General features: G+C 40.0%; 1 protein-coding gene across 8 annotated transcripts in view; it reads left to right on the top strand.

Annotated features, from left to right (window-relative positions):
- ITSN1 (intersectin 1) overlaps nucleotides 1-27,987 on the top strand; it is a 243,151-nt gene that overhangs the window by 95,208 nt on the left and 119,956 nt on the right. For 7 of the 8 annotated variants that reach the window (XM_025378049.1, XM_025378046.1, XM_025378047.1 and 4 more), the window contains 6 exons: nucleotides 9,577-9,756; nucleotides 11,231-11,327; nucleotides 14,436-14,536; nucleotides 20,328-20,391; nucleotides 24,817-24,954; nucleotides 26,648-26,763. In XM_025378049.1, the coding sequence (XP_025233834.1) occupies nucleotides 9,577-9,756; nucleotides 11,231-11,327; nucleotides 14,436-14,536; nucleotides 20,328-20,391; nucleotides 24,817-24,954; nucleotides 26,648-26,763 (696 nt within the window). The remainder of the gene's footprint in view (nucleotides 1-9,576; nucleotides 9,757-11,230; nucleotides 11,328-14,435; nucleotides 14,537-20,327; nucleotides 20,392-24,816; nucleotides 24,955-26,647; nucleotides 26,764-27,987) is intronic. The other variant, XM_025378052.1, reaches the window with a different exon arrangement.

Here is a 27,987-nt window from a genome sequence, read left to right as displayed (position 1 = left end):
TTTGAGACGGAGTCTCGCTCTGTCGCCCAGGCTGGAGTGCAGTGGCGCGATCTCGGCTCACTGCAAGCTCCGCCTCCTGGGTTCACGCCATTCTCCTGCCTCAGCCTCCCGAGTAGCTGGGACTACAGGCGCCCACAACCGTGCCCGGCTAATTTTTTGTATTTTTAGTAGAGACGGGGTTTCACCGTGGTCTCGATCTCCTGACCTTGTGATCCGTCCGCCTCGGCCTCCCAAAGTGCTGGGATTACAGGCGTGAGCCACCGCGCCCGGCCTAAACAGTATTTTTAAACTTGTCCCTTTCCTCAGTGTCTTTTTGAGGTTAGCGTCCTTTTAGGTTAGGGGTCTGCGACACAGATGGGGTATGTGTCTTGAAGGTTAACTGGTTGCACAGTATGCTGTGTCAGGCCTTTTGAAAGTCTGAATGATAGCTCATGAAAACTTTTTAGTTTGTTTCCATCTGTTTTTAGTTGTTGCTTGAGTAGATTGATATTCTTAAGCAAAAACCAGGATTTGGAGTATAATTCATTACAGTTATCAAAAGAAAAAACCCAAATTTTTAAAAAGAAAAACACATTAAAAATATAGTTATCAAATAATCTTAGAAAATTTTGGAATTCTAAAACTTGACAAGGTAAACCTGATACATATTGCTATGTGTGGATATGTAAAGTTAATCTGATTCTAAATGAGATGTGTGGTAATGTGCTTGACAGTATGTATGTGAACTGTAAACCAGTCACCTAGATGACTATAATTAATAAACTTTTACTCAGTAAAGCCCAAGTTAGAATTTGTTTCTTCTCTTTGTTGGATTTTCAGTGTCTATAAACATTGTTTTTAAAAATGAAAATAGGCCGGGCGCAGTGGCTCATACGTGTAATCCCAGCACTATGGGGGCCGAGGCAGGCGGATCATGAGGTCAGGATATCGAGACCATCCTGGCTAACACAGTGAAACCCCGTCTCTACTAAAAATACAAAAAAAATTAGCCAGGCGTGGTGGCGGGCATCTGTAGTCCCAGCTACTCAGTAGGCTGAGGCAGGAGAATGGTGTGAACCGGGAAGGCAGAGTTTGCAGTGAGCCGAGATCGTGCCACTGCACTCCAGCCTGGGCAACAGAGCGAGACATCGTGTCAAAAAAAAAAAAAAAAAAGGGAAATAGTCTGATTTTCTTACTGTATAAGTAATAGATGCTAATTGTGAGTCAACAATGCAAAAAGACTTAAAAAGTAAAAATTACTATTAGTTCTATTACCCAGTGATGACTGCTGTGCTCAACAACACTATTTTTTATATCTTTTTTTTTTTTTTTTTTTTTTTTGAGATGGAGTCTTGCTCTATCCCCCAGGCTGGAGTGCAGGGGCACCTTCTCGGCTCACTGCAGCCTCCGCTTCCCAGGTTCAAGCGATTGTCCTGCCTCAGCCTCCCCAGTAGCTGGGATTACAGGCACGTGCCACCATGCCTGGCTAATTTTTGTATTTTTAGTAGAGACGGGGTTTCACCATGTTGGCCAGGCTGGTCTCTAACTCCTGATCTCAAGATCTACCCGCCTTGGCCTCCCAAAGTGCTGGGATTACAGGCGTGAGCCACCGTGCCTGGCCCTGTTTTTAAAATCTTACACAAGCAATACATACTCTTAGTAAAAAGAAATACAAACAGAACAGAATTGTGTACATTTGTAACAGTGCAGGAGGAAGAGGGAAGAATTAGGGTACCTGGTATACTTGAGACAGGAGAACCCCAAAAGAGCTAACAGGTATTTGCAAGAAAGTTCAACCAGGCTGAGAGCAGCAATAGAAATGGGAAAGGGTTATGCTGTCTGCAGTACTGAGTACAAAGGATCTGAGAGATTTGGAGCAGTCCAGCCCCTCGGAACTCAAAAGACTGGCCCAACAAGCCTTCCTTTTGGGACAGGGCTTCATACTCAGGAAAAACAACTGGGAGTAGAATCAAAATTGAGCAGTACAGGGACATGGATACAAAGGAAAGAGATGGTCCAGACAAAAGTAGGGGAGGAGAACGGAGACTGGAATTCCCAGGAAGCAAGGCTCACATAAAAATGAGCAAGCAAGGTCAAATCCACTGCAGAAAGTATCAAGCAAGGTCAAATAACACAAAGTTATTATTAGAAAAAAGAGAATAAAGGGAGAAATAACACCCCTGTGGACAGTGAAAGCACACCAGTAAATCACTACTTCAAAACAAGTTTGAAGAGAATATGGAAATGATACAAGACTTGAAAGATGAACGTAAATCAGAGTTTTTAAGGCTCAGAAATAAGGTGACAGAAAGACTGAGAAATAAAAGAAAAATTCATTCTAGAAATGAGGATGCAACTCAAAGCAACACAGGGGATACTAACTGAAGAAAAATAGAAGTTACAAAGAGGAAAAAAATTTAAATTAAAAGGAAATGAGGCCAGGCGCAATGGCTCACACCTGTAATCCCAGCTCTTTAGGAGGCTGAGATGGGCGGATCATCTGAGGTGAGGAGTTCAAGACCAGCCTGGCTAGCCTGGCCAACGTGGCAAAACCCCATCTCTACTAAAATTACAAAAATCAGCTGGGCATGGTGGCACATGCCTTTAATCCCAGCTACTTGGGAGGCTGAGGCATGAGAATCACTTGAACCCGGGAGGCAGAGGTTGCAGTGAGCCGAGATCACACCACTGCACTCCAGCCTTGGGGATAGAGTGAGACTAGGTCTCCTAAATAAATAAAAGAAAATGGAAAAGATAAAAAAAGAATTTGAGAAACAGTAACACATATTTGAGACAAAGAAGATTGAATGTATGGGCAGCAGGAGTCCCTGAGGAAGAAAACTAAACCAATGGAATAGAACAAATGATAAAAATGAATTCAAGACAATTTTCTTAAAATAAGAGATTCTAAACTATATTTAAAAGAGTATCATGTGGCCAAGAATATCGATCTAAAAAGTCCAACACTAAGATATATTCTAGTTAAAGGAGAAATTATTTAGACATGTAGGAAAAGAAAGCATATGACTTACAAGGGGGAAAATTAGATTGTCTTCAGATTTTTCGACAGCAGTGCTTTCTGCTAGAAGAAAATGGAGTAACATATTTAGAATTTTCAGGGAAAGAATAAGCCAAGGATTTTGTGTCCAGAAAAACTGACTTTCAAGTAGAAAAAACAGACAAAATGTTACCAATTTATAAGGCCTCGGGGTCTATTAACATGAGCCTTTCTTAAGGAATCTATTAGAGAATGTGCTTCAGACAATCAAAATAGCTAGAGCTAGGTCAGCATAAGGACTGGTGGTGAGCACTAAATATATAGTTAGCTGTAGAACTAAGACTGAAGGAAGGCTGAGGAGCAAAGAGTATCGGATATAATTCCATGCATTGACAATTGGATACAATGTAACTTTAAGTGGGGCAGGACTGCATGTAAAATAAAATAATTTAATGCTTTCAGAAATTAGTATTAGTATTGTTATTCTGAAACTGTTGTCTGAGATATGTGGTAAAAACAAATGAGTAATTACGGAATAGTCTAATTCTGTCATTTTCTATGTCTGAAAATCTGTATTCTTGGTGTGGAAGAAAGGAGACACAAATGTATAGTATCAAATGTAAATAAAAAGCTGTAGAATCTTGGATTTGAATTTTCAAATCGAAAGTATTAATATGAACTCAGAAGGCGTCTCTTGCCACACCCCCCATTCTCTTCATCTATCTATTCATCTATTTTTCTTCTGGTTGTGTTCACTGAAAAGACTAGATACAATTATCTACCCCAGCAGCACTGAGCATCCTTAGCGTCCAGATTGTGAACTTGAAATATCATTTCTCACCAAAAGAAAACAGAGTTTCTTGGAGAAATGGCTGAATCCAGGTCTAGATATGAAATGTGAAGAGCTTGAAGGATGCATCTTGTATTACTGGTCAGCAAGGAAGCTATCAAAGAATAGTAGGAAGATACCAGAAATTCTCAGAAGCCAACCCAAAGAGGCTCACATTGACGAAAGAGAAGACAGTTTTAATTTCAAGAATGATAATGAGCCATGAATTAAAACTCAGTAAATATTTGTAAATTTATGACTCAATAATGATTTAATAATGTATTTAACAAGAATAATTTACCTTAAGAAGATCTTAAGAAACCAGTTCATTACCTTGAAAACAGGTAAAGGGAAGAATGAGGCATTTATTTTGCCTTTCCTATATGAGCTGTACGACTGGATAGCCAACTAGTATATCCTCATTAGAAGCACCTCTTTATAAAAGTATTACGGCTTATAAATGACAAAGACATGGTAGGATTAGAACATCACTGTTTTCAACTCCCCATAAATGAATAAATACAGACATTAAGCATCAGTGACTGCCAAGATCACAAAAAGATGGCTACGTTTTGTGTGCTTCCTGTAGTCTTGCCAAAGAGATCCATCCTCACCCTGATCCATTCTTTGGATGTAGGTGCCTATTTGCAGGAAATACAGAATATAGAGGGAAATATTGAACTGCACCATGAGAGTGCAGTCAGCAAAATCCAGACTGGGATGGAGAGGGGCCTATAGATTAAAGGAAACCTAAAAAACATTTCTGCAGTGAAATTTCCGACCATGCCTGAGTTGAGATCAGCAAATTCTTCCCTCCAGGACAGAATTGACAGAATAACCATTTCAGTGCTGCGGAAATTGACCAAAAGTATATAACATCTGAGAATCATTTATGCCTGAAAAGCTGCTGAGCTTGAGATATGAAGCAGAAGTCTGTGGCATTCTTTCCTGGGCATTTCCTATCCCCAACACTGCAACTTGGTAACGTGGAGGGGCAGTTTGTAAATACCAGCAGTCTCAACTACTGTCATTGAAGGGGGTTTACTTGCTTTGGGAGTGGGAAGCCATGCCTGTGCCCAGCAGCTTTGTCAGTGGAAATGGCAATTTTGGCCACAGAAGAGCAGGTATGACCAGCCACTCTATTAGCCTGAACTTGTGGTCATGGCCAGGGCAAGTATATTCTTGACTGAGGCTATGCACATGTGCCGTGGAGACCAGGGCAGGCCCGAGTCAGCTGCAAACTCCTGACTAGCCCTCAAACTGCATGCACATATAGAGAATATGCAGAAAGGCCCTGCAAAATGTTAAAGTTGGGGAAGACTTTAAAATGATCTGAACTTTGAATGCATTTTTGAGCTGACAGATTGGCAGAGAAAGGAAGCCTTACTGACTTGAGGTGTTTGAGCAAAACTTCTGTCCCGTCATTGGCTGACTAATGTGCTAGAAAGATGCAGGTGCAATCCCTAAAAAGCCGGGCTTCAAGATAAAAACGAATTTTTTAAAAACCCACTGAACAGATCCATCAGGGGCTGCACAACACGGGAAGATAGATTTTTCTGAATTAGCCTATGCCAGTTACTAAATAAAGATAGAAACAACAACCTTCAGGGGGAAAATCAGAGCCAGAGTAGTAGTATCTGAATGTCCATTTTTACCTAAATTTGAGACATTAAAAAAATAACAGGAAAGTATTGTCTCACCCTCAAGAAAAGAAGCAGTCAGTAGGAACTGTCTCTGATCCAGCTGTTGGATTCATTTAGCAGACAAAGGCTTCAAAGCAGCAATTACGCTCAAAGAACTGAAGAACTAAAGAAAAGCATGGAAATGAATCAACAAACAGACACTCTCCAAAAAACAATAGAAATTACAAAAAAGAGGAAAATTGAAATTCGAGAGAAGTATGACAAACTGACGTGAAAAGTTCAATAACCAGCCCGCCACAGTGGCTCGCACCTGTAATCCCAGCACTTTGGGAGGCCGAGGCTGGTGGATCACGTGAGGTAGAGTTTGAGACCCGCCTGGCCAACATGATGAAACCCTGTCTCTGCTGAAAATACAAAAAATTAGCTGGACGTGGTGGCTCCCAGCTACTTGGGAGGCTGAAGCAGGAGAATCCCTTGAAGCCAGGAGGCAGAGGTTACAGTGAGACGAGATTGTGCCATTATACTCCATTATACTCCAGCCTGGGCAACAAGAGTGAAACTCCATCACAAAATAGGAAAAACTAAGGCTGGGTGCTGTGGCTCACGGCTGTAATCCCAGTTCTTTGGGAGGCTGAGGTGACGGATCACCTGAGGTTAGAAGTTGGAGGCCAGCCCGGCCAACATGACAAAACCCCGTCTCTACTAAAAACGCAAAAATTAGCTGGGTGTGGTGGCAGATGCCTGTAATCCCAGCTACTCGGAAGCCTGAGGCAGGAGAATCACTTGAACCCAGGAGGCTGCAGTGAGCCAAGATCACGCCACTGTGCTCCAGCCTGAGCAACAGAGTGAGGCCTTGTCTCAAAACAAAAACAAAACCTGAAAAGTTCAGCAACTAAAATGAAAAATTTACCACAGGATCTCAATAGCAGATTCAATATAGCAAAAGGCAGAGTCAGCGAAGTTGAAGATTAATCAATAGAAATTATTCAGTCTGAAGAATATGGAACAAAAAGATTGAAAAAAAAAATAACAAAGTTTCAGAGGCTTATGGAACAAGACCAAGTTTACCAATATGTGTGTCATGGGAGTCTTAGAAGGAGGATCATGACAGAAAGGTACAGAAAAAATATTTGAAGAATAAAAGCCAAACACTTGCCACGTTTGGTGAAAAGCAGTAGTCTACACAATCAAAAGTTCAACACAACTCAAGTAAGGTAAATACAAAGAGATCTACACCCAGACACATCATAGTTAAACTACAAAAGCCAAACACAGAGGTAAAACCTTGAAAGCAGTAAGAGAAACTCATCATGGATAGGGGAGCATAGATACAAATAACAGCAGACTTGTAATTGAAAACAATGGAGGTTAGAAGGCAGTGGAATTTTCAAAATGCTGCAAGAAAAAATTCAACCCAAAATTCTATATTCAGCAAAACTATCATTTAAAAATGTAGGTGAAATAATGACCTTTTCAAATAAACAAAAACTGATAGAATTCATTACTAGTAGACCCACCTTAGAAGGAATACTGAAGGAAGACTTTCAGGATGAAATGAAATGACAAAAGGTGGTAACTGTAATATATGGAAAGAAATGAAGAGCATCAGAAATGATAAATATGTAGGTTAATTTAAAAGACCATATAAATCTATTTTTCTTCTTTTCTCTCAAGTTTAAAAGATGTAAGATTGTATAAAGTAATAATTATAACTATTGGGCTTATAACATATAAGATTATAATGTATGTGACAGTAATAGCACAGAAGAGAAAGGGAATTGAGCTATATTTGTGTAAAGTTTCTATATTCTGCCATTAGAAGTTGAGTATGATAAATTAATTTGGAGATTTTAATCCCTACAACAAGCACATAGAAAATTACTTTTGGATGGATACAGTGGCCCACCCCTGTAATCTTAGCACTGTGAGAGGCTTGAGGACAGGAGTTTGAGACCAGACTGAGTATCATAGCATGACCCTGTTTCTACAAAAAATAAAAAATGAGCTGCATTTGGTGGTGTGTGTCTGTAGTCCCAGCTACTTGGGAAGCTGAGGCAAAAGAATCCCTTGTGCCCAGGAGTTTAAGGTTACAGTGAGCTGTGATCACATGACTGTACTTCAACCTGGGTAAGAGTGAGACCTTATCTCTAATAATAAAAGAAAAAAAAGAAAATTAATGTTTTAATTACTATTATTATGTAATAATACTCTTTTCAGTTAGCTTTCTCAGGTTGAAAAGAAAATTTACTTTTAAAAAATAGTAAAGGTTGGGCCGGGCGCAGTGGCTCAAGCCTGTAATCCCAGCACTTTGGGAGGCCGAGACAGGCGGATCACGAGGTCAGAAGATCGAGACCATCCTGGCTAAGACAGTGAAACCCCGTCTCTACTAAAAAAATACAAAAAACTAGCCGGGCGAGGTGGCGGGTGCCTGTAGTCCCAGCTACTCGGGAGGCTGAGGCAGGAGAATGGCGTAAACCCGGGAGGCGGAGCTTGCAGTGAGCTGAGATCTGGCCACTGCACTCCAGCCTGGGCGACAGAGTAAGACTCCGTCTCAAAAAAAAAAAAAAAATAGTAAAGGTCAGACATGGTGACTCACGCCGGTAATTTCAGCACTTTGAGAGGCTGAGGCAAGATGATCACTTGAGCCCAGAAGTTCGAGACCAGCTCAGGCAATGTAGTAAGACCTCATCTCTACCACCCCCCACCAAAAAAAAAAAAAAATGTGTGAAACTGAGTGTAGGGATGCACACCTGTGGTTCCAGCAAGTTGGGAGGCTGAGCTGGGACAATCACTTGAGCCCAGAAGGTGAAGGCTACAGTGAGCTATGATCATGCCATTTCACTCTAGCCTGGGCAACAGAGCGAGATCTTGTCTCAAACAAACAAAAATATTTTTTAAAAATCAATAGGGGGCATTTAAACACTAAAATTTATTTCCTCAACATGAGAAAAGGTATTAAAGTTAGGACAGAGAAATACAAAAGAAGGGAAGCTTTTTACTTTTTTTTTTTTTTTTTTAAGACAAGGATCTCACTGTATTGCCCAGGCTGGAGTACTGTGGTGTGATTGTGGCTCACTCTAGCCTCAGCCTCTTCGGCATAAGTGCTCCTCCCAACTCAGCCTTCCATATAGCTAGGACTACAGGCGGGTACCACCATGCCTGGCTAATTTTTAAAATTTTTTGTAGAGATGGAATTTTGCTATATTGCCCAGTCTGGTTTTGGACTCCTGCCCTCAAGAGATCCTCCTGCCTTGGCCTTCCAAAGTAGTGAGGTTACAGGTATAAGCCACTGTGCCCAGCTGGAAACATTTATTTTTGTTTTATCATTTCTTCTTTATTGGTTAGAATATTTTTATATAAAGATGCTTCCGGGGCCAGGCGCAGTGGCTCATGCCTGTAATCCCGGCACTTTGGGAGGCCAAGGAGGGTGGATCACCTGAGGTCAGGAGTTTGAGACCATCCTGGCCAACATGGTGAAACCCCATCTCTACTAAAAATATAAAAATAGCCGGGCGTGATGGTGGGCACCTGTAATCCAGCTATTTGGGAGACTGAGGCAGGAGAATCACTTGAGCTCAGGAGGTGGAGGTTGCAGTGAGCCAAGATCACGCCACTGCACTCCAGCCTAGGTGACAGAGTGAGACTCCATCTCAAGTAAATAAATAAAGATGCTTTCCCCATCAAATATCTGGTTTCGCTGAGGTATAATAAACATAGGAAAGGTAGATTGCAGTTTGATTTTTCTACCTTTTATTTACTAGTTTTCAAAGTAGTAAATTGATTGCCTTAGTGTCCTCCTTTTTTGACCAGTTAGGATTTTGTTTATTTTTAAATATAATTTTGAACTCATGGATTTAATTATATTTGAGCCTTTAAGTCCACTGCAGTTATTATACTTTTTGATTCTCATCTTGTTTGATCTGTCTTCAGGTTGAGTCTTGAGTCCTTTTGATGTGATCCTTGACATAATTTTTGTTACTCTTTAAAATGATTAACTTGAAGCCCTATTTTAATTAGAATGTATTACAGCTGGAAAGCGATTTTCTTTAAGCAGTACTGGGTTAATTATTATTCACTGTTGAAATGTGATTGGATGTGAACTGTGCTGGGCTTTTTTTTCTTCATAGGTATGGGAGGTATCGCCAGCATGCCACCGCTTACAGCTGTTGCTCCAGTGCCAATGGGATCCATTCCAGTTGTTGGAATGTCTCCACCCCTAGTATCTTCTGTTCCCACAGCAGCTGTGCCCCCCCTGGCTAACGGGGCTCCCCCTGTTATACAACCTCTGCCTGCATTTGCTCATCCTGGTATGTGACTTGCTGAAACCATAGGCTGAATTTTCACTACTGGTGTTTTGCTGTTCATTATTAAAATCTCTAATTATATTTAAATGATGTTTTAGTCCAGAGGAAAATATCTTTATTTTTTTCACTTAATTTCACATTTTTTTCCACTGTATTAAATGGAATATGCTAGTGTGGAGAGTGAAAGAGAATTACAGATTTCTGCGTGCCACTGTGGGCAAAGGTGAGCTTAGTAGTGAAAGCCACAAATGTAATTTTCTTTCAAGGGCTGAGAAGAGCAATCGAAGTTGATCTGTATTTGAACATTTTCTATTTTTATATATCAGTTACTACTTTTCTTTAGCTACTATGAATTGCTAATAAGCAAGCCAATCCCCTAGGAATAGAATTATGTTGGGGATGGTGGTAAAGAATAAAAAAGAACAGTTTATACTATTTCATGGTATTACATGCCTGCTTAATTGAAGGAAAGGATTTCAAAGTTTCTGGTTTAATTAATTCCACTTTGAGACTTTATTAAGTCTTTAGTTAAAATAAAGTATAAAACTATAGATGTAGATAGCCTTGGTCTAACATCTTAATGAATTCATATCAATATGGAAAGTATTATTTTTAAAGTACTTTGACTACATCTAAGTAAATTCAGTATTGACGACATGGGTTTTAGCATCATACTTGAAACGTTTCTGTGCCTGTGGCCCCCTGAATTTGTTATATATGTCAGGATATGTCTTTAAGTTATGGCCAAATAAGCTAAATATACCTCCTTTTTTTAGATTTTTTTTCTTGTCACATGTAGTTCATCTTGCATGTATGACCATGACTGTGGACGTGATGGTAGCCCAGAAAGTGTGTGCAGTTGTTTTTCCAGGAGTATAAGCAAATCCACACACTCTGAGTCTTCTATTCTTTTGTGGCTAATGGCAGAAGTTGCCAGTCATTTGCCATCAGGCAAGGGTGAGGGAATGTGGCTGAGACGCAGAGTGGTTTTTTTTCTGACACACAACTAACCAACCCCAGTGATAATCAGACACAAAAGCTGACCTTCCCTAGCATCACATGTTATCGGGCCAAGACTACAGTTTGTGGCTTCTTGGCTCTTACATCTGGAACTAATACTTCAGCTCCTTCAGTGCAGGGAAGAAAATACCATTTTATATATTTAAGCTGTTACCTCTTTAACTATTGGAATAGGTCCTATAAAAGGTGACACTAAATGTTTAATGAAGAGTAAAATTTTATGGAAATCAGTATTACTACATAGTAAGGTGATTTTCAGTAGAACAAGTAAATCTAGAAACCTTTTTGGCAGGAGAACAGAGAGTGAGGAAGGAAAAGCTCTTTTTGGTCTAGGCTGGCAAGAAAGGGGAAATTATTTCTGCCTCAGATTTTGTTGACTATGCATTTTAATTTTTGTAAATTGGGGCAAGTTTCTTATCTTTGTAGAATTAAAATTATTCAACATTTATTTTTACAGCCGCCACATTGCCAAAGAGTTCTTCCTTTAGTAGATCTGGTCCAGGGTCACAACTAAACACTAAATTACAAAAGGCACAGTCATTTGACGTGGCCAGGTAAGTTTTTCTTGTTTTTAAATGGGAAGTGTGGTTAAAGCCGTTACCTGATTAAAGTATAAATTTGACCATGAATCATCTATATTCTTCTTGTTGTCTTTTTTTGTAGGCTTTTGTAGAGTGCTAATAATAATTTTCTTAATTTCTGGATGGTGTCACTAGTTTTTCTCATTAATTTGTTGTGGAGATGACAGAAATCAAGGACGTAACATTGCCTTAAAGGCTTTGTGTATTTTTTTTTTAAAAGAGGATAAATGGATAGTAAAAAAATGTTTAAAAACAGTAAGATAAAATTCTGGGTATAAGGGAAAAAAGCACATGGACTATTTTATGTGTTTATGATTTACCAATTTATGTATAAAATTTTTATATGAAGATTGGAGTTATAGTTGGCCTTATTTTTAATTCTATCTCAGAAAATCTTACAGAGTTCGTATGGGTAGTTAGTAACATCCAATTAAAGACCATTTATTATGAAATAAATTATCCAGATTGTGGACAATTCACATTAATCAAATGTATGGCTCAATTATTGCTTATGTTTTGGTCAACCTTGGTTTCAATTATTACCTTTCATATTTTTATTTTATTTTACTCCTATGTTTTACCCTTGCATACTGCTGCACTAAGATGAGAAATTAAGTCTCTTTTAAGCCATCTCAAAACTTGGGCCGGGTGCGATGGCTCACGCCTGTAATCCCAGCACTCTGAGAGGCTGAGGCAGGAGGATTGCTTGAGCCCATGAGTTTGAGACCAGCTTGGGCAGCATGGGGAGACCTTGTTAATACAAACATTTTAAAATTAGATGGGAGGATGGCTGGAGCCAGGAAGATTGACGCTGCAGTAAGCTGTGATAGTGCCACTGCACTCTTGCCTGGGTGATGGTGGAGCAAGACCCTAACCCTGCCTTAAAAAAAAAAAGCTTTTGGAAGTTATCCTGTCTTGTGTCATCCTCACTGGAAATTGTTAAGTGAATCAAGTCATTTTCCCACTTTCAAGAGAAAAGCATGTTGAATATAATTCAGTGATGCCTTCATTACTTTTAAAAATGATTTAAAGAAAATCCATAAACTGAAAAGCACTGTGCCAAAAGCTTTATATACATTAACTCATTCTTCCCCATGAGATGATTCTGTTACTCTCCGTTATAGATGAGGGACAAGCTCAGAGACATTATATAACTCGCTCAACAGAACATAACTCAGAAGTGACAGAGCTGAGTCAAACTGAGTTATGTCTGATTTTAAGGCGTGTGTTCTTAACTATGCAAGTTTTCTCTAAAAAACTTCATTTAATTGTAGGATACAGGTGTAATCCCGGCACTTTGGGAGGCCGAAGTGGGCAGATCATGAGGTCAGGAGTTTGAAACTAGCCTGGCCAACATGGTGAAACCCCATATCTACTAAAAATACAAAAATTAGCTGGGCGTGGTGGTGGGCGCCTGTAATCCCAGCTACTTGGGAGGCTGAGGCAGGAGAATTGCTTGAACCCAGGAGGTGGAGGTTGCAGTGAGCCGAGATTGCAGCATTGCACTCCAGCCTGGGCGACACGGCCAGATTCTTTCTTAAAAAAAAAAAAAAAAAAAAAAATTATCCTTTACCATGCTGAAGTTTTGAGTTTATTATGACTTTGCAGAAACGATTTTGAAACCTGCCTTATTGATTTGTGACATTAGAATGAATAAACTATCAGTATTAGCAAACATTAGTGCTATTAAAACAACTTTTTTTAAATGTTAATTGTCACCTTGTTAATAACTTAAATTTCTAGCCAATTTTTGCAATGCAGTATTGAACTTTTGGGTACATCTTAATGAGTTTTTAGTCTATTTAAATTCTCAGGAATTTGGCAGAAAACTCTGATGTGATAAGTGTAATCTGGGACAACTTCTGTGTGTAACACCCAGCATTCCTGGCATGTAGGAACTAGATAGTTAGCTTCTTGACAAATAGGCAGGAGTTGGAATCAGCAAAATACTAGTTAGTTTAACATGAGAAAGTTGATGCTGAAGTACCTAGAGCAGAGTAGATCGTGGTAAGTGTTTTTTATTAAGAAATTCATAAAAATTGAAAAAGATGAATTCATATAAGTACTTCTCCAGTGTTTGGGAGCTATTTCCTATACTTGAACTGTGTATAATAGGTATAAGTGCATAGGTGACACATGGAAATGATGATTAAAAAGTTCAGTATTTCAGTAAGATTTTGCTTTTACATATTTGAAATAGATTTCTTTGTTGAAATGAAATTGCAAACAGAGCATTAGTTATAATCTGTCCTGGAAGGGGAATGCCATTTTTACTGTCTGAGCTCAGCCACTGGGTTTGATTTAGATGTCGAAGCTTAACAGGCCATTGGTACCAGTGTGATATTTGTGTGGACAGTGGCATCTGAGGAACTAATCACTAAAGAAGTATAGACCCAGCCGAACTACTGGCAGGTGTGTCCTTGGGCCAGGTCAGGATTGTGGCACGTTGTCAAGGAGAGATCAGTATTGGATTGTAGTCAAGGAAGTGAAGCTGTCTCCATTCCCACTCTGCTTATGTGTCATGACCCTGGAAATGTTCTGTTCTGTCTCTCTATGGGAAACTGTCCATTGGGTCTGGATTTAAACTTACAGAATGGAGTAATTTCACTTCGTTAAGAAATGGGTCCTGTATATTCGTGTATAGAAAGTTAAAACATTTTTGGAGAATTAGTACCTTTAAAGGCAGTTACTGGTTTGCTTTTAGCATTGCTTTTTAACCAAAAACGAAGTGTTTTCGAAATTAGAATAGCCTGGATATTACTGTATTACCTCAGTTACAAGAGGTTTTTCATACTTTTATAGAACCTTTAAATTATTAAATTATATATAGAACTTGAAACAGCCACTCAGTGTATTGTGTTTATCCATGATTCTGGAAAAATAAGTATTTTGAGGGAAATGTTTATGATCTTAAAAATTGGAAATACCCATGGCAAAAAAAAAAAAATAGTGATAATAAAATGAATAAAATATGAAAGTTAGATATGATTATCTAGAGAAGTTCCTAGTTTACTGTCATTGAGGAACTTTACCAGGCTGTTCCTTATGGATAATCCTCTTTCCTTTTTCTTTTCCCCACAGTGTCCCACCAGTGGCAGAATGGGCTGTTCCTCAGTCATCAAGACTGAAATACAGGCAATTATTCAATAGTCATGACAAAACTATGAGTGGACACTTAACAGGTATTTACAAATAAAAATTAGTGAAATATGATCTTTGTTTTCAACGCAAACTGTTTCTAGATATTGGGTCATGGATATTTTCCAAATGTCTATGTGCTTATTTCTTAGCCGTGTTTTCATTGTCTCTGTTATCTCGTGTTCTTATCCACTGATAACTCTTTATGTAGTTATATCATTCTCTCATGCCCCATTGCTTCGTGGTAAAATGGAACGTAGACCAGGGATACTCCTGTACACTGCAAACCACTGATATGCAAATCAAGGCACTAGCAAAGAAACACTTCTTTGAACAAAAACTAGCTTCAGCTTCTGAAGTCCAGCTTTGAACTTGATGAACTTGAAGCTGTCTGTTCACTAGGTTAGAGTTGGAGGCAGCAGGCAGGGTGAAAGCAGGGAGTTGGGAACATGGCTCTGTCACTGCCCAGATAGGGCTCACCACTTTGGATATTTCTTTGTCTAGTAATATAAAAGGCCAGAGGTAACTTAGGTGATCTCAAAGGATTTTTTTAAAAGAAGAATGATTCTGTTATCTACATCAGAAGGATAGACAGGAATTTTAACATACTGTTCAAAATTTTTCTCATGAAGGGTTAAATACTTGTTAGAAAGTTGTAAAGAAGGCTGGGCGCTGTGGCTCATGCCTGTAATCCCAGTCTGAGCACTTTGGGAGGCCGAGGCAGGTGGATCACCTGAGGTCAGGAGTTCGAGACCAGCCTGGCCAACATGGTCTCTACTAAAAATACAAAAATTAGCTGGGCGTAGTGGTGGGCACCTCTAATCCCAGCTACTGAGGCAGGAGACTTGCTTCAACCCGGGAGGCGGAGGTTGCGGTGACCCAAAATCGCGCCCTTGCACTCCCTCCTTATCCATAAGGAACAGCCTGGTAAAGTTCCTCAATGATAGTAAACTAAGAACTTCTCTAGATAATCATATCTAACTTTCATATTTTATTTATTTTATTATCACTTTTTTTTTTTTTTGGCCATGGGTATTTCCCATTTTTAAGATCATAAACATTTCCCTCAAAATAATTATTTTTCCAGAATCATGGATAAACACAATAGACCGAGTGGCTGTTTCAAGTTGTATATATAATTTAATAATTTAAAATTAGCCCAGCTAATTTTATATTTTTAGTAGAAACACGGTTTCACCATGTTGCTCAGGCAGGTCTCAAACTTCTGACCTCAGGTGATCTACCTACCTCAGCCCCCCAAAGTGGTGGTACATGTCTGTAATCCCAGCTACTTGGGAAGCTGAGGCAGGAGACACTTGAACCCAGGAAGTGGAGATTGCAGTGGGCTGAGATCTCACCATTACACTCCGGGCTGGGCAACAAGAGTGAAGCTCCAACTCAAAAAAAAAGAAAAAAAAAACAAAAAACAAAAAAAAAACCAGAGCCTGCATAAGCTAGGCTGGGATTATGGGCATGAGCCACCGCACCCAGCCCACTGAAGGTATATTTAATAGCATATTTTTAAGTACTGTTTTACATGGTTGTTTGACACCAGTGCTCCATACAAACCCAGAACTACATTGCCAATTAATCCAAAAATATTTCTTGAAAACGTTGTTGGTGTTTGCTTTGAGTTGATTAAAATAGTGTTGAATTGAGACATTGATTGAGAAATTCTCTCTTTCTTGGTAGGATTTGTGTTTTATGAATGAAATGCAGTATCTACATTCCAAATATAATGACCCAGGCACTTGAACATTTAGAACTTTTAAATATCTGAGGCAGAAAGTAAAATTTGAAATATACTGGAAAGAAGGCAGATTTTGATATTGTTTATCTGCATACTTATTGCTACTTTGATCCAGCAAGAATTTAAGGTGGGAATTTTACTTTTGAACCAGACCTTTGTATAGTCATGTCAAGTAGAATAATTTATTACAGTAAATTTTAAAATGAGAATAAACAATAGAAATTGAATTTGTTTAAAATTTTTCTTTAGAGGTGGGATCTTGCTTTGTTGTCCAGGCTGATTTTGAACTCCTGACCTCAAGCAGTCCTACCACCTTGTCCTCCCGAAGTGCTGGGATTATAGGCACCCAGGCTGGAGTACAGTGACGTGATCACAGTTCACTGCTGCCTTGATTTCCCAGGCTCAGGGGATCCTCCCACCTCAGCCCCCCAGTAGCTGGGACTTCAGGCATGCGCCACCATACCCAGCTAATTTTTTGTACTTTTTGTAGAAACTGGGTTTTGCCATGTTCCCCAGGCTGGTCTCAAACTCCTGAGCTTAAGCGATCTGCCTACCTCTGCCTCCCAAAGTGGTCGGATTATAGGCGTGAGCCACAGTGCCTGACTTTAGCAGTGGCACTGTTTACCCCACTGATTACCTGGGTTGATTTTGCCAATACGTCCTGTTGTACACCATGTTCTTCCTTCACGGCTTGATGTGTATACTGTTGCATGCCCTTAAAAGAGACAGCCTTATAGAGAGGGATCATTCTTTAATTAAGGTTATGTGAGAAGCTCTAGAACTTTGGTATTCCTGTTACTGCTAGCCCCTCTTCTCAAAGAGGTATTTTATTCTTGCATTCTGAAACAATGAATATGCTATTTGGTAATTCATCTGTTAATTAGAAAAGCTAAAGTCTTAGTCATTATTTCAAATAAAGCTCGTTTCATGTAGTTGCTCTCTCCTTTCTAGCCATACTTCCCTGCCCAAACATGGGTGCCAGAAGTGGGGTTTGTGTGCTTGGGATTTCTGGTTTTATTCCAATGTTTCCTTATAAGCCAGTACTCCAAAACTGATATCCCTTTATGTACCTAGGTTTCAACAGAAGAGTTCTGTGCGCTCAAAGCTCAACTGTGTGTTGTCCAAATGTGCTAAGATGCTATCTTAGCTGTTGCTGGTCTATTTCTAATGTTCTGCAACATCAATTTAGGACATATATAGACAAATAGTAGAATTACAAGAGATAATTGTGATCTTCTAGTGTGGGGATCAGCAAACATTTTCTGTAAAGAATAGCACAATATTAGGCTCATCGGTCATATGTTTTCTGCTGCAACTACGTAACTTTGCCATTGTAGCATGACAGCAGCCATATGTCATGCTTAAATCAGTGGATATGGCTGTTTTAATAAAACTTTGCTTACGAAAACAGGCTGTGGGCCAGAGCTGGCTTAAGGGCTATACTTTACCAATCTCTGTTATAGATTATTTTCCTCATTTCACAGATGGAAAAACTTCATTTTAGAGTTAAAGTAGTTTTGTTAATGCCACATGCCATTAGGGAGTCAGGACTAGAATCCAAGTCTCCTGATATCCAGGTTTAGAGCTAGTTCTTCACATTTATTGTTAGGCTTTTTATGTGTAATAGATAAAATATTTAACTTCCTTTTATATCGTTGCAGAGTAAGGGCTATTTTTGCAAGTGTAAATTAAATCATCCACTAAAGTTTTGTTAATTCTACTTTGTTACCAACATTCTAGGTGTAGTGTTACAGACTAAAGAAAGTGATGCCTGAACTTTGCTTATTCCATTGTACCACAGTCCTTTAGAATCTTCACATGAATTCAGTAGATTTTTTATTCTTAGTTGCTCCCAAAACACACACATGCTCATGTACCCACACATACCCAGCAGGAATGTGTTCATATATTCACCGAAAGTTAGAATGCTCGCTATTAATAGTAGCCCTAATTGAAAACTACCTGAATGCCTATCAGCAATAGAATGGACAGGCCGGGCACAGTGGCTCATACCTGGAATCCCAGCACTTTGGGAGGCCGAGGCGGGCGGATCACTTGAGGTCAGGAGTTTGAGACCAGCTTGGCCAACATGGGGAAACCCCATCTCTATTAAAAAAAAAAAAACAAAATTAGCCAGGCGTGGTGGCGCATGCCTGTAGTCCCAGCTACTCAGGAGGCTGAGGGCAGGAGAATCACTTGAACCCAGATAGTGGAGGTTGCAGGGAGCCAAGATGGCACCACTGCACTCCAGCCTGGGTGACAGAGTCAGACTCCATCTCAAAAAAAGAAAAGAAAACAGTAGAATGGACAATAAATTGGGATATAATGACACAATGATACACTACATAGCAGTGAGGATTAATGTTCTACAACTCTGAGCAAAATAAGCCAGGTGGAACAGCGGACAGACAGTGGGTAGAAGTTAGGCTACCTTGCTGATAGGTGATACTAAAAGAGAGACAAAGAGGGGCATCTGGGGTACGATTATACTCTCTTTCATGACCTCCATAGTGTTTGAGTATTTTCATTTTGGAAAATCAATTCAGCTGTATACATGTGCACGTGTATATATCCACAGGTATCCATATGTGTGCTTTTCTGTCAGGATTTTATATGTAAATAAAAGTTGAACTATTGTCAGTAATGTTACCTGCCATTAGAGCACCTTTCATGTGCTAATGTGATGCTAAGCTCACTGCCCCAGTGGATCATAGACCGGTTTATCTGAAATGAGCAAACTAGGGTCCAGACTACCTCTCCCAGTCACTCAGCAAAGTCTAGACTAAGCCAGGACTAGAGCCTAAGCTCCTTGGTTCCCTGACCTCTACTGCTGGCCATGCAAAAACACATCCAGTTTTGTGGGTTTTGATGAGGTGACGTTTGAAGAATGAAATAATAGCGAAAAGCAAAAGCATATATACCAGAATCTTCGCAACAGAATTGCCACAGCCTTCCACTCCTCTGTCCATCAGTCTTCCTGGGACCACACCTTGAGGGGCAGTGCTGGAAAGGAAGACATATTTATTTCTCCCTCGCTGACCCTCGTTTATTTAAACAGAGTCTCCTACTGTGCTTTTGTCTGATGTCTAAGGCCACCTTCATACCAGAAGTGAAGATGTTCATGATTATTTTAAGAAATGAGAGCTCATTTTGAGAGAAGAGTTGAAATTCCAGGAATTCTTCTTTTTTTGTGTGTGTTTTGTTTTTTGTTTTTCTTGGCTAACATAGAAGATGTGATTTGTTTGGTTTTTTTAATTGAGACAGTGTCTCACTCTGTTACCCAGGATGGAGTGCAGTGGCGTAATCTTGGCTCACTGCAGCCTCTGCCTCTGGGGCTCAAGCGATCCTCCTACTTCAGCCTCCCGAGTAACTGCGACCACAGGCTCATGCCACCACACCCAGCTAATTTTTTGCACTTTTGGTGGAGATGGGGTTTTGCCATCTGGTCTCGAACTCCTGAGCTCAAGCCATCTGCCTGCCTCAGCCTCCCAAAATGCTGGGATTACAGGCGTGAGCGACCACGGCAGGCTGGAAATGTGTTTTAATACTGGCTGTCAGCCCTTCCTGCAACATTTTTTTTTTTCTTTTTAAGTCTGTTTAGTGAAACAGTTTCCCGGAGATCTCTCCAAGGTCTCTTCCTCCTCTAAGATTCTCCGAAATTTCCCTGAATTTGCCTGAGGTTGAGCAGGGTGGAGGCAGCAGGTGGTAGCAGTGGCAAAAGATATTAAACTTGAAGAGAATAAGTTTCAACTTTGTAAATAAAGCCCGGTACAGATAAACATGGTCATATGGACAAAAGGTCAGGTTATATTTTGAAACTCTAAATCTTTCACATGGTCATTCTTTATCAAACATCCATTTAACAAAAATTTATTATGTGTCAGATGCTGTGCTCTGTGTTTCTCCCCTTTTTCATTGGAGTTTAATTTCCTTTTTACAAAGCCCCTGCAGTGGTAGCAAATGTTATTTAAAGCATTGTGATTGCATGAGGTCATGGAGTAGTCCATATACACAGAACCCTGGTCCTCCTGTACAGTGAGTATTTGCTGGCTCATGTGTATGTCCTTTCCCCGGTTCCTGTTTAGGTCCCCAAGCAAGAACTATTCTTATGCAATCAAGTTTACCACAGGCTCAGCTGGCTTCAATATGGTAAGGAATGAAAAGTTCTTTGGTTTGGATAAAGTGGAAATTTGCTTAGATTGGTGTGGCCTCATGGGTTTTAGATTAATACCGCTTTTTTATGGGGGAATATGTAGAATTTGCTTAATTTCAATGAGTTGTAATGATTGCCTCTTTTTTAATACTATTTCCTGTCTCGATTTTGAAAACTACAAAAGCAGCCGGGCATGGTGGCTCACACCTGTAATCCCAGCATTTTGGAAGGCTGAGGCGGGCAGATCATGGGGTCAGGAGATCGAGACCATCCTGGCTAACATGGTGAAGCCCCGCCTCTACTAAAAATACAAAAAAATTAGCCAGGCGTGGTGGCGGGGCCTGTAGTCCCAGCTACTCGGGAAGCTGAGGCAGGAGAATGGCATGAACCTGGAAGGCGGAGCTTGCAGTGAGCCGAGATTGTGCCACTGCACTCCAGCCTGGGCGACAGAGTAAGACTCCATCTCAAAAAAAAAAAACGCAGATTAATGCAATAAGTTCTCAAGAAGTGATAATACAACTTAACAGTTCTCAACTCGTGACCAATCTTGGCTCTCCCTTTCTTTTTTTGAGACGGAGTTTCACTCTTGTTGCCCAGGGTAGAGTGCAGTGGCGTGATACTGGCTCACTGCAACCTCTGCCTCCTAGGTTCAAGCGATTCTCCTGCCTCAGCTCCTGAGTAGCTGGGATTACAGGCATGCACCACCGTGCCCGGCTAATTTTGTATTTTTAGTATAGACCGGGTTTCTCCATGTTGGTCAGGCTGGTCTTGAACTCCCAACCTCAGGTAATCCACCCGCCTCAGCCTCCCAAAGTGCTGGGATTATAGGCATGAGCCACCGCGCCCAGCCTCTTTGATTATTTTAAGCCAAATCTTAGTTATTATATAATTTCTACTGTAAATATTTTAGCTCGTATCTTCAAAAGAGAAGGATTTTCCTTTTTAAATTTATTATTATTTTTGAGATGGAGTTTCGCTCTTTCATCCAGACTGGAGTGCAGTGGTGCCATCTTAGCTCACTGCAACCTCCACCTCCCAGGTTCAACCTATTCTCCTGCCTCAGCCTCCTTAGTAGCTGGGATTACAGGCAAGAACCCCCATGCTTGCCTAATTTTTGTATTTTTAGTAGAGATGGGGTTTTGCCATGGTGGCTAGGTTGGTCTTGAACTCCTGACCTCAGGTGATCTGCCCACCTTATCCTCCCAAAATGCTGAGATTACAGGGGTGAGCCACTGCGCCCGACCGATTTTCTTTTTAGCATAGTCCTAATACCAATAGCTCACCTAAATTTTTTAGTAGTCATCCTTATCATTCATCAGGTAGTGTTCAAATTCCTTAGATTGCCTCAAAATGGTTTTATAGTTTATTTGTTCAAATCAGGACTGAAATAAGCCTATATTTTGCAATACTTGATTGTTCCATCTTGTATGTCTCCTTTAGTCTATAAATTTCCCCTTGTCTTGTTCTCTGCTTCTTTTCTCAAGTCCCCCAGGCCACCCTCCCCAACCAAAACAAACAAACAAACTCTGTTAAAAACAAACCAGATCATTTGTCCTATAGTTTCTTAATGGCTTAACTTTTGAAGATTGCATCACTGTGGGATTGTCTAATTTGTTTCTGTATTTCCTGTAAATTGGTAATTAGATATAGAGCAAAGTTTCTCAACCCCAGCATTATTGACATTTTGGGCCCAATAAATCTTCATTGTGGGGGGATGTCCTATATAGTGTAGGATGTTCAGTAGCATCTCCGGCCACTCCTCACTAGATGCTAGATGCCAGTAGCATGAGCTCCACACCCAGCATGACAATCAGAAATGTCTCCAGACTTTGATAGATGTGCCTTGGGGTACAAAATCATCCCTGGTTGAGAAGTGCGGGTCAGATTTGATTTTTTGTTTTTGTTGTTTTGTTTTTGATAAGACTATGCCAGAGAGGTCTCTGTGCACTTTCCTCAAGAGGCACATAATCTCTCTATTGTGTGATGATTTTGAATAGCTATCGATGAGCATTGCCTAGGTCCTACAGGCTTCCTAAAATTTAAATGTTAACCAGAATGGTTTCTTAAGAAGTGTGTGTGTTATAGCTATATGTTGGTGATTATCCCTGGAAAATAAACCTTGTCTACAAAGCTCACTGCAAAGTTCGTGATTTTCTTGCAGGCCACGTTGATATGGTTGTTTCACAAATGATCAAGCTCTAATGCAGCTCCCTTTGCCCTTCTCTTCCATTCTGTTTTGTATGAAAGAGCTTGCCTTTGGCAGTAGACTAGACCAGTTAATATACATCTTATATCTTTGACACACCCAGACCTCTTTAAATCTGGGTATTGAACAGTATCCTAGGACCCCCTGAAATACAAACTTAAGATCTAACATTAATGGAGGTTGGTTGACAATTTATTAGGTTGTGTTGTTCTCATGATACCAGATTATATTGAAATGTTTATTTTAAATTTTTCACGTATAACTTATCCGATTTGAGAAAAACACTCGAGGCTTCTCCTGTTAGAATGTTATATTCTGCTACTACACACTACAAAAGATATTTTATTTAAATGCTTATAATCATAATTTAGGCAAGTGTGATGAAAAAACAAGTAAGAATTTCAACCACCTTCTAACTGGTTTACCTAGGACTGGCTGATGGTGAGACACAAAAAGGAACAGAGAATAAGAAGGAGCGGGCAGGGGTTTCATTTTATTTCAATTGCATTTCTTTTTAAAACTGGGTGTCTTGCATATGGGAAGGGCAAAACTAGAGGAACCGAAAAGAAATCAGCAGTTGCCAGGGGTTGGGGGCAAAGGAGGGAGTTGCTACAAAGAGACATGGAATTTTAGGCTAAACTGACAGTATTCTGTATGTTGTGGTTCATATTTGTCAAAACTCTCAGACTTATACTCTAGAAGGTATGCACACTACTTTATGGAAATTATAACAATAAAAAAAAAGTTTATAGCACCTAAAGAAATTTCAGAATTGCCGGGCGCGGTGGCTCAAGCCTGTAATCCCAGCACTTTGGGAGGCCGAGGCGGGTGGATCACGAGGTCAGGAGATCGAGACCATCCTGGCTAACATGGTGAAACCCCGTCTCTACTAAAAATACAAAAAACTAGCCGGGCGTGGTGGCGGGGGCCTGTAGTCCCAGCTACTCGGAGGCTGAGGCGGGAGAATGGCGTGAGCCCGGGAGGTGGAGCTTGCAGTGAGCCGAGATCGCGCCACTGCACTCCAGCCTGGGCGACAGAGCGAGACTCCGTCTCAAAAAAAAAAAAAAAAAAAAAAAAAAAAGAAATTTCAGAATTAAGAAGGTTTCTTAATTTTTGGCATTGGCAAAGCCAGTTCACCATTGCATTTGTCCTGTTGACATTCTAGTGAACGGATGTGTTGTCATGTGTCTTCTTTTGACTGTCCAGAAATTGTTAAGTAAAATCACATTCTTGGACTTGCTAGGAAAATGTTTTCTGTAATTAGCTACTTGGGCAAGTTCATTATGAAGAATGATGGAGTCATTATGAAGAATGATGGAGATTGAATCCTGAGATTGAGGAAGAGGAAACACTTTGACTCTGTGGCTGGAGTTCATAAAGATCCACCCCGCAGGCCTAGATTAAGGGGTGGCCAGCTACGCCCAGTGGGCCGAATCTGGCCTGCATCTGTTTTTGTGAAGAAAATTTTTATTGTACAAACAGCCATGCCCATTCATTTATGTGTTTGTATGGCTACTTTCCTGCCAAAATGACAGTTCAGTAGGATAGGGATTGTATGTCTTATAAACTATAAAGTATTTACTACCTGACTCATTTCCTGGTCTAGAGCAGAACATTTGATGATACAGAGCTGGGTGTGGTGGCTTATGCCTATTATCCCAGCGATTTGGTAGGCTCACTTGAGGCCAGGAGAGATCAAGACCAGCCTGGGCAACACAGTGAGACCCCCATCTTTACAAAATATTTTAAAAATTAGCTAGGCATGGTGGCGCACACCTTGTAATCTCACTATTTGGAAGTCTGAGGCAGGAGGATCACTTAAACCCGGAAAGACTGTCGTGAACTATGATCATGACTGCAGTGAGGCTGCAGTGAACTATGATCATGTCATTGCACATCCGCCTGGGTAACAGAGTGAGAGCTCACCTCTTTAAAAAGATACATGGAATATGAGTGTGTTATATTTTAAATATGCAAAGGTTGGGGAAGAGTATCATTATAATCATAGCGTTTGTTGAATGAGGAACACTATCCCAACTACTTGTAATTTTATCTTTGCAACAGTATGAAGTAGGTACTATTTTGACAAGCTGAGGGACAAAGAGACTCAGTTGGCCTGTGGTCAATAAGAAAACAGAACTTTTAAATCACTCATGAATAGTAAAAAGCATGAATTTTCATGAAACTGGATTACAGCGAACTTTTTGTTGAATAGGAATCTTTCTGACATTGATCAAGATGGAAAACTTACAGCAGAAGAATTTATCCTGGCAATGCACCTCATTGATGTAGCTATGTCTGGCCAACCACTGCCACCTGTCCTGCCTCCAGAATACATTCCACCTTCCTTTAGGTAAGGAACATTGGCTCTGATCAGAAATTGTGTGTAGAGTATATGAATTCCAAACTTGGCTTTATTGACTTATGTGTCTTACCTGATTTTCATCCCTGACAAGGAAACTAAGTATTCGTGAATTCTAGAGACTCTTATCTAGATCTATGTTAATCTTGGGCCCATTCTGTTCTTCAGAGTACTTGTAGTATATTAGTGAAACAATGAAGTAAGACATCAAAAGATTGTTGATTTTGTACCAACCTATGTCATCATGCTTACCAGAAATTTTCACGACAGATGCCAGCAGCAAAAGAGAAACTGCATGAGCGTGTGCATAGAGAAGAAACCAAGGAGATCACACCTGTAAATTCCACACATTTCAGTGGTAACAAAAGCTGCTAGCAATCTAGAAATTATAATCAGGAAGACAATTAAAGAAAATTACCCTGGACTGAAAGAAAGTCTCAGTAAAGATGGCAAGAGAGTCACCTGAGGTCCAGTATTATGACTGGCATCCACGTTTACATCCATTCCTGCATGCACACGCTGTGCAGGACAGCTCTGTCTTCTGGCTTCGAACATTAAAAACTGAATATGAGATCTTGCAAATACAAAGGAGAATGAAAGAAAGATTAGGATTTCTGTCCTGAGTCCTCAAACTGCAGGAAGGACTGGGGCAAAATCCCCTTTAAATGAAGAGAAATAGAGCCATTACTGTCAGCACACACGTGGTACAGGAGCAAGCTGAGGAAACTGTGACAATGTAGGAAGCAACAGGTAGCTGAGGCACTTTGTGAAATCCCACAACTGTAACATCGGGCTGATAATAAATGCGTAAAAAGGATTGGGAGACTGTTTAAACACAGCAAAGTTAAAAGTGTAAAGTGGGCCGAGTGGTGCGGTGACTCACTCCTGTAATTCCAGCACTTTGGGAGGCCAAGGCGGGTGGATCACCTTAGGTCAGGAGTTGGAGACCATCCTGGCCAGCATAGTGAAATCCCGTCTCTACTAAAAATACAAAAATTAGCCGGACATGGTGGCAGGAACCTGTAATCCCAGCTACTTGGGAGACTGAGGCAGGAGAATTGCTTGAACCTAGGAGGCAGAGGTTATGGTGAGCCGAGATTGCACCATTGCAACCCAGCCTGGGGGACAAGAGTGAGACTTTGTCTCAAAATAAATAAATAAATAAATAAATAAATAAAAGTGTAAAGTGAAATAAATTAGTAAACAAAGTGATTTGTTTTACGAACTGTAAAGTATAGACATTGCATGTGTTTCTTAGGGGGTGAAATGGAGAGACTGGAAAGGGAAGAGAGATGCCCCCAGTGAGCTGAGCTGCTGATCTTCTCTTGGAGGAATTTAAGGTCACTTGAGAGGGCAATGGAAATAGCAGCTCCCACTTAGTGCTCACCATGTCCCAGGCATTGTTCTTACTACTTTTTGATTATTAACTACTTTCATCCTTTGGGATTATTTCAATTTTGGTGGTGATTCCTAAACAAGCTTGGCACTCAGAGTCTGATGACATTCAAATATTCATTAAAAAACTCTTTGTAAATAGAGAAGACCAAATCTTTATCTCTTCTGTACTATAAATGAAATTTGCTCATGGTATGGTAAAATCTTTAAAAATTCTTCTTCATAACTTGTCCAACTCCACCCAGACAGCTCTGTCTGAATGCATTTTTCTTTTTCCCCACAATTGCAGAAGAGTTCGATCTGGCAGTGGTATATCTGTCATAAGCTCAACATCTGTAGATCAGAGGCTACCAGAGGAACCAGTTTTAGAAGATGAACAACAACAATTAGAAAAGAAATTACCTGGTAAGGCAGCCTTTATATTGAGTTAAATCATTTAGATTAAATGAAATTAGAGATTTCCTATCTCTAAGACAAAGAGGTAAACATAAATTTAGTTTTTGACATTTTTGCCTTGTAACTTAACTGACCTTAGTCAGAGATATTGTTACTTGTGGATTTGGGTCTGGATAGAGAAATAAGAACATTATGCACTCTGCTAATGCACTGTTGTTCTAACTTGTAACTTGAAATCTGATTATAAAACTGCTAAACAAAAATTATGTAAATATTATCCATAGAATATACAGCACTAAAAATTGATGAGTATTAAGGTGATTGCTTAATACCACCAGTGCAGAAATAGAAAGTCAAATCATCTACTGTTATTTTCTCATGTTGTTATAAGAGAATTGGAAACTCCTTTAATTACAGGAACCTATTTTAAATTTAATGTGAACCTGTTTTATTTTATTTTGTTTTTTGAGACAGAGTCTTACTCTGTCACCCAGGCTGGAGTGCAGTGGCGCAATGTAGGCTCACTGCAACCTTCGCCTCCCAGGTTCAAGCGATTCTCCTGCCTCACCCTCTGCAGTAGTTGGGACTACAGGCATGTGCACCACGCCCGGCTAATTTTTGTATTTCTAGTAGAGACAGGGTTTCACCATGTTGGCCAGGCTGATCTTGAACTCCTGACCTCAAGTGATCCACCTACTTCGGCCTCCCAAAGTGCTGGGATTACAGGCGTGAGTTACTGCGCCCGGCCTGAACCTATTTTAAATAGTCCTCATTTACAGTGATAAATCCATCATACTATTAAAATATTCTGAGGTGGCTATGAATTATTAATGGTGAGATGATAATGATACTAAGAAGCAAATGAAATTATGGAGTCTTTTATGATAAGTACTTTGTCGGTGTCATTTTGCTGCATTTAAGATGCTCAGCAGTTCATTGGTCTGGTCAGAACACTAGCTGTCCCAGTTTATTGTCTGAACTAAATTACCCTTTGTTCACTGATGAAATACTATTGGATATATTCTGTGTGCAAGGCTGCATGTTGAGCAAAGAATCTAAATGCTAATACATGGTTCATACTCTCTAGAAACTTTAAAATGTATTAGAGGATTTAAGATATCCATATAAGCAATCACTTAAGCAGTACGTGAGTGGGATAAATTCCTGGAGAGTATTATAGATGCACAACAGACCTCACTTATGGTTGGTTGGTGTAGACTGGGGAAGATATGA

The sequence above is a fragment of the Theropithecus gelada genome, chromosome 3 (genome assembly GCF_003255815.1).
Source record: "Theropithecus gelada isolate Dixy chromosome 3, Tgel_1.0, whole genome shotgun sequence".
Classification (NCBI taxonomy): Eukaryota; Metazoa; Chordata; class Mammalia; order Primates; family Cercopithecidae; genus Theropithecus; species Theropithecus gelada.
The sequence above is the reverse complement of the archived record's forward strand: the minus strand, read 5'-3'. Positions and strand labels throughout refer to the sequence as shown.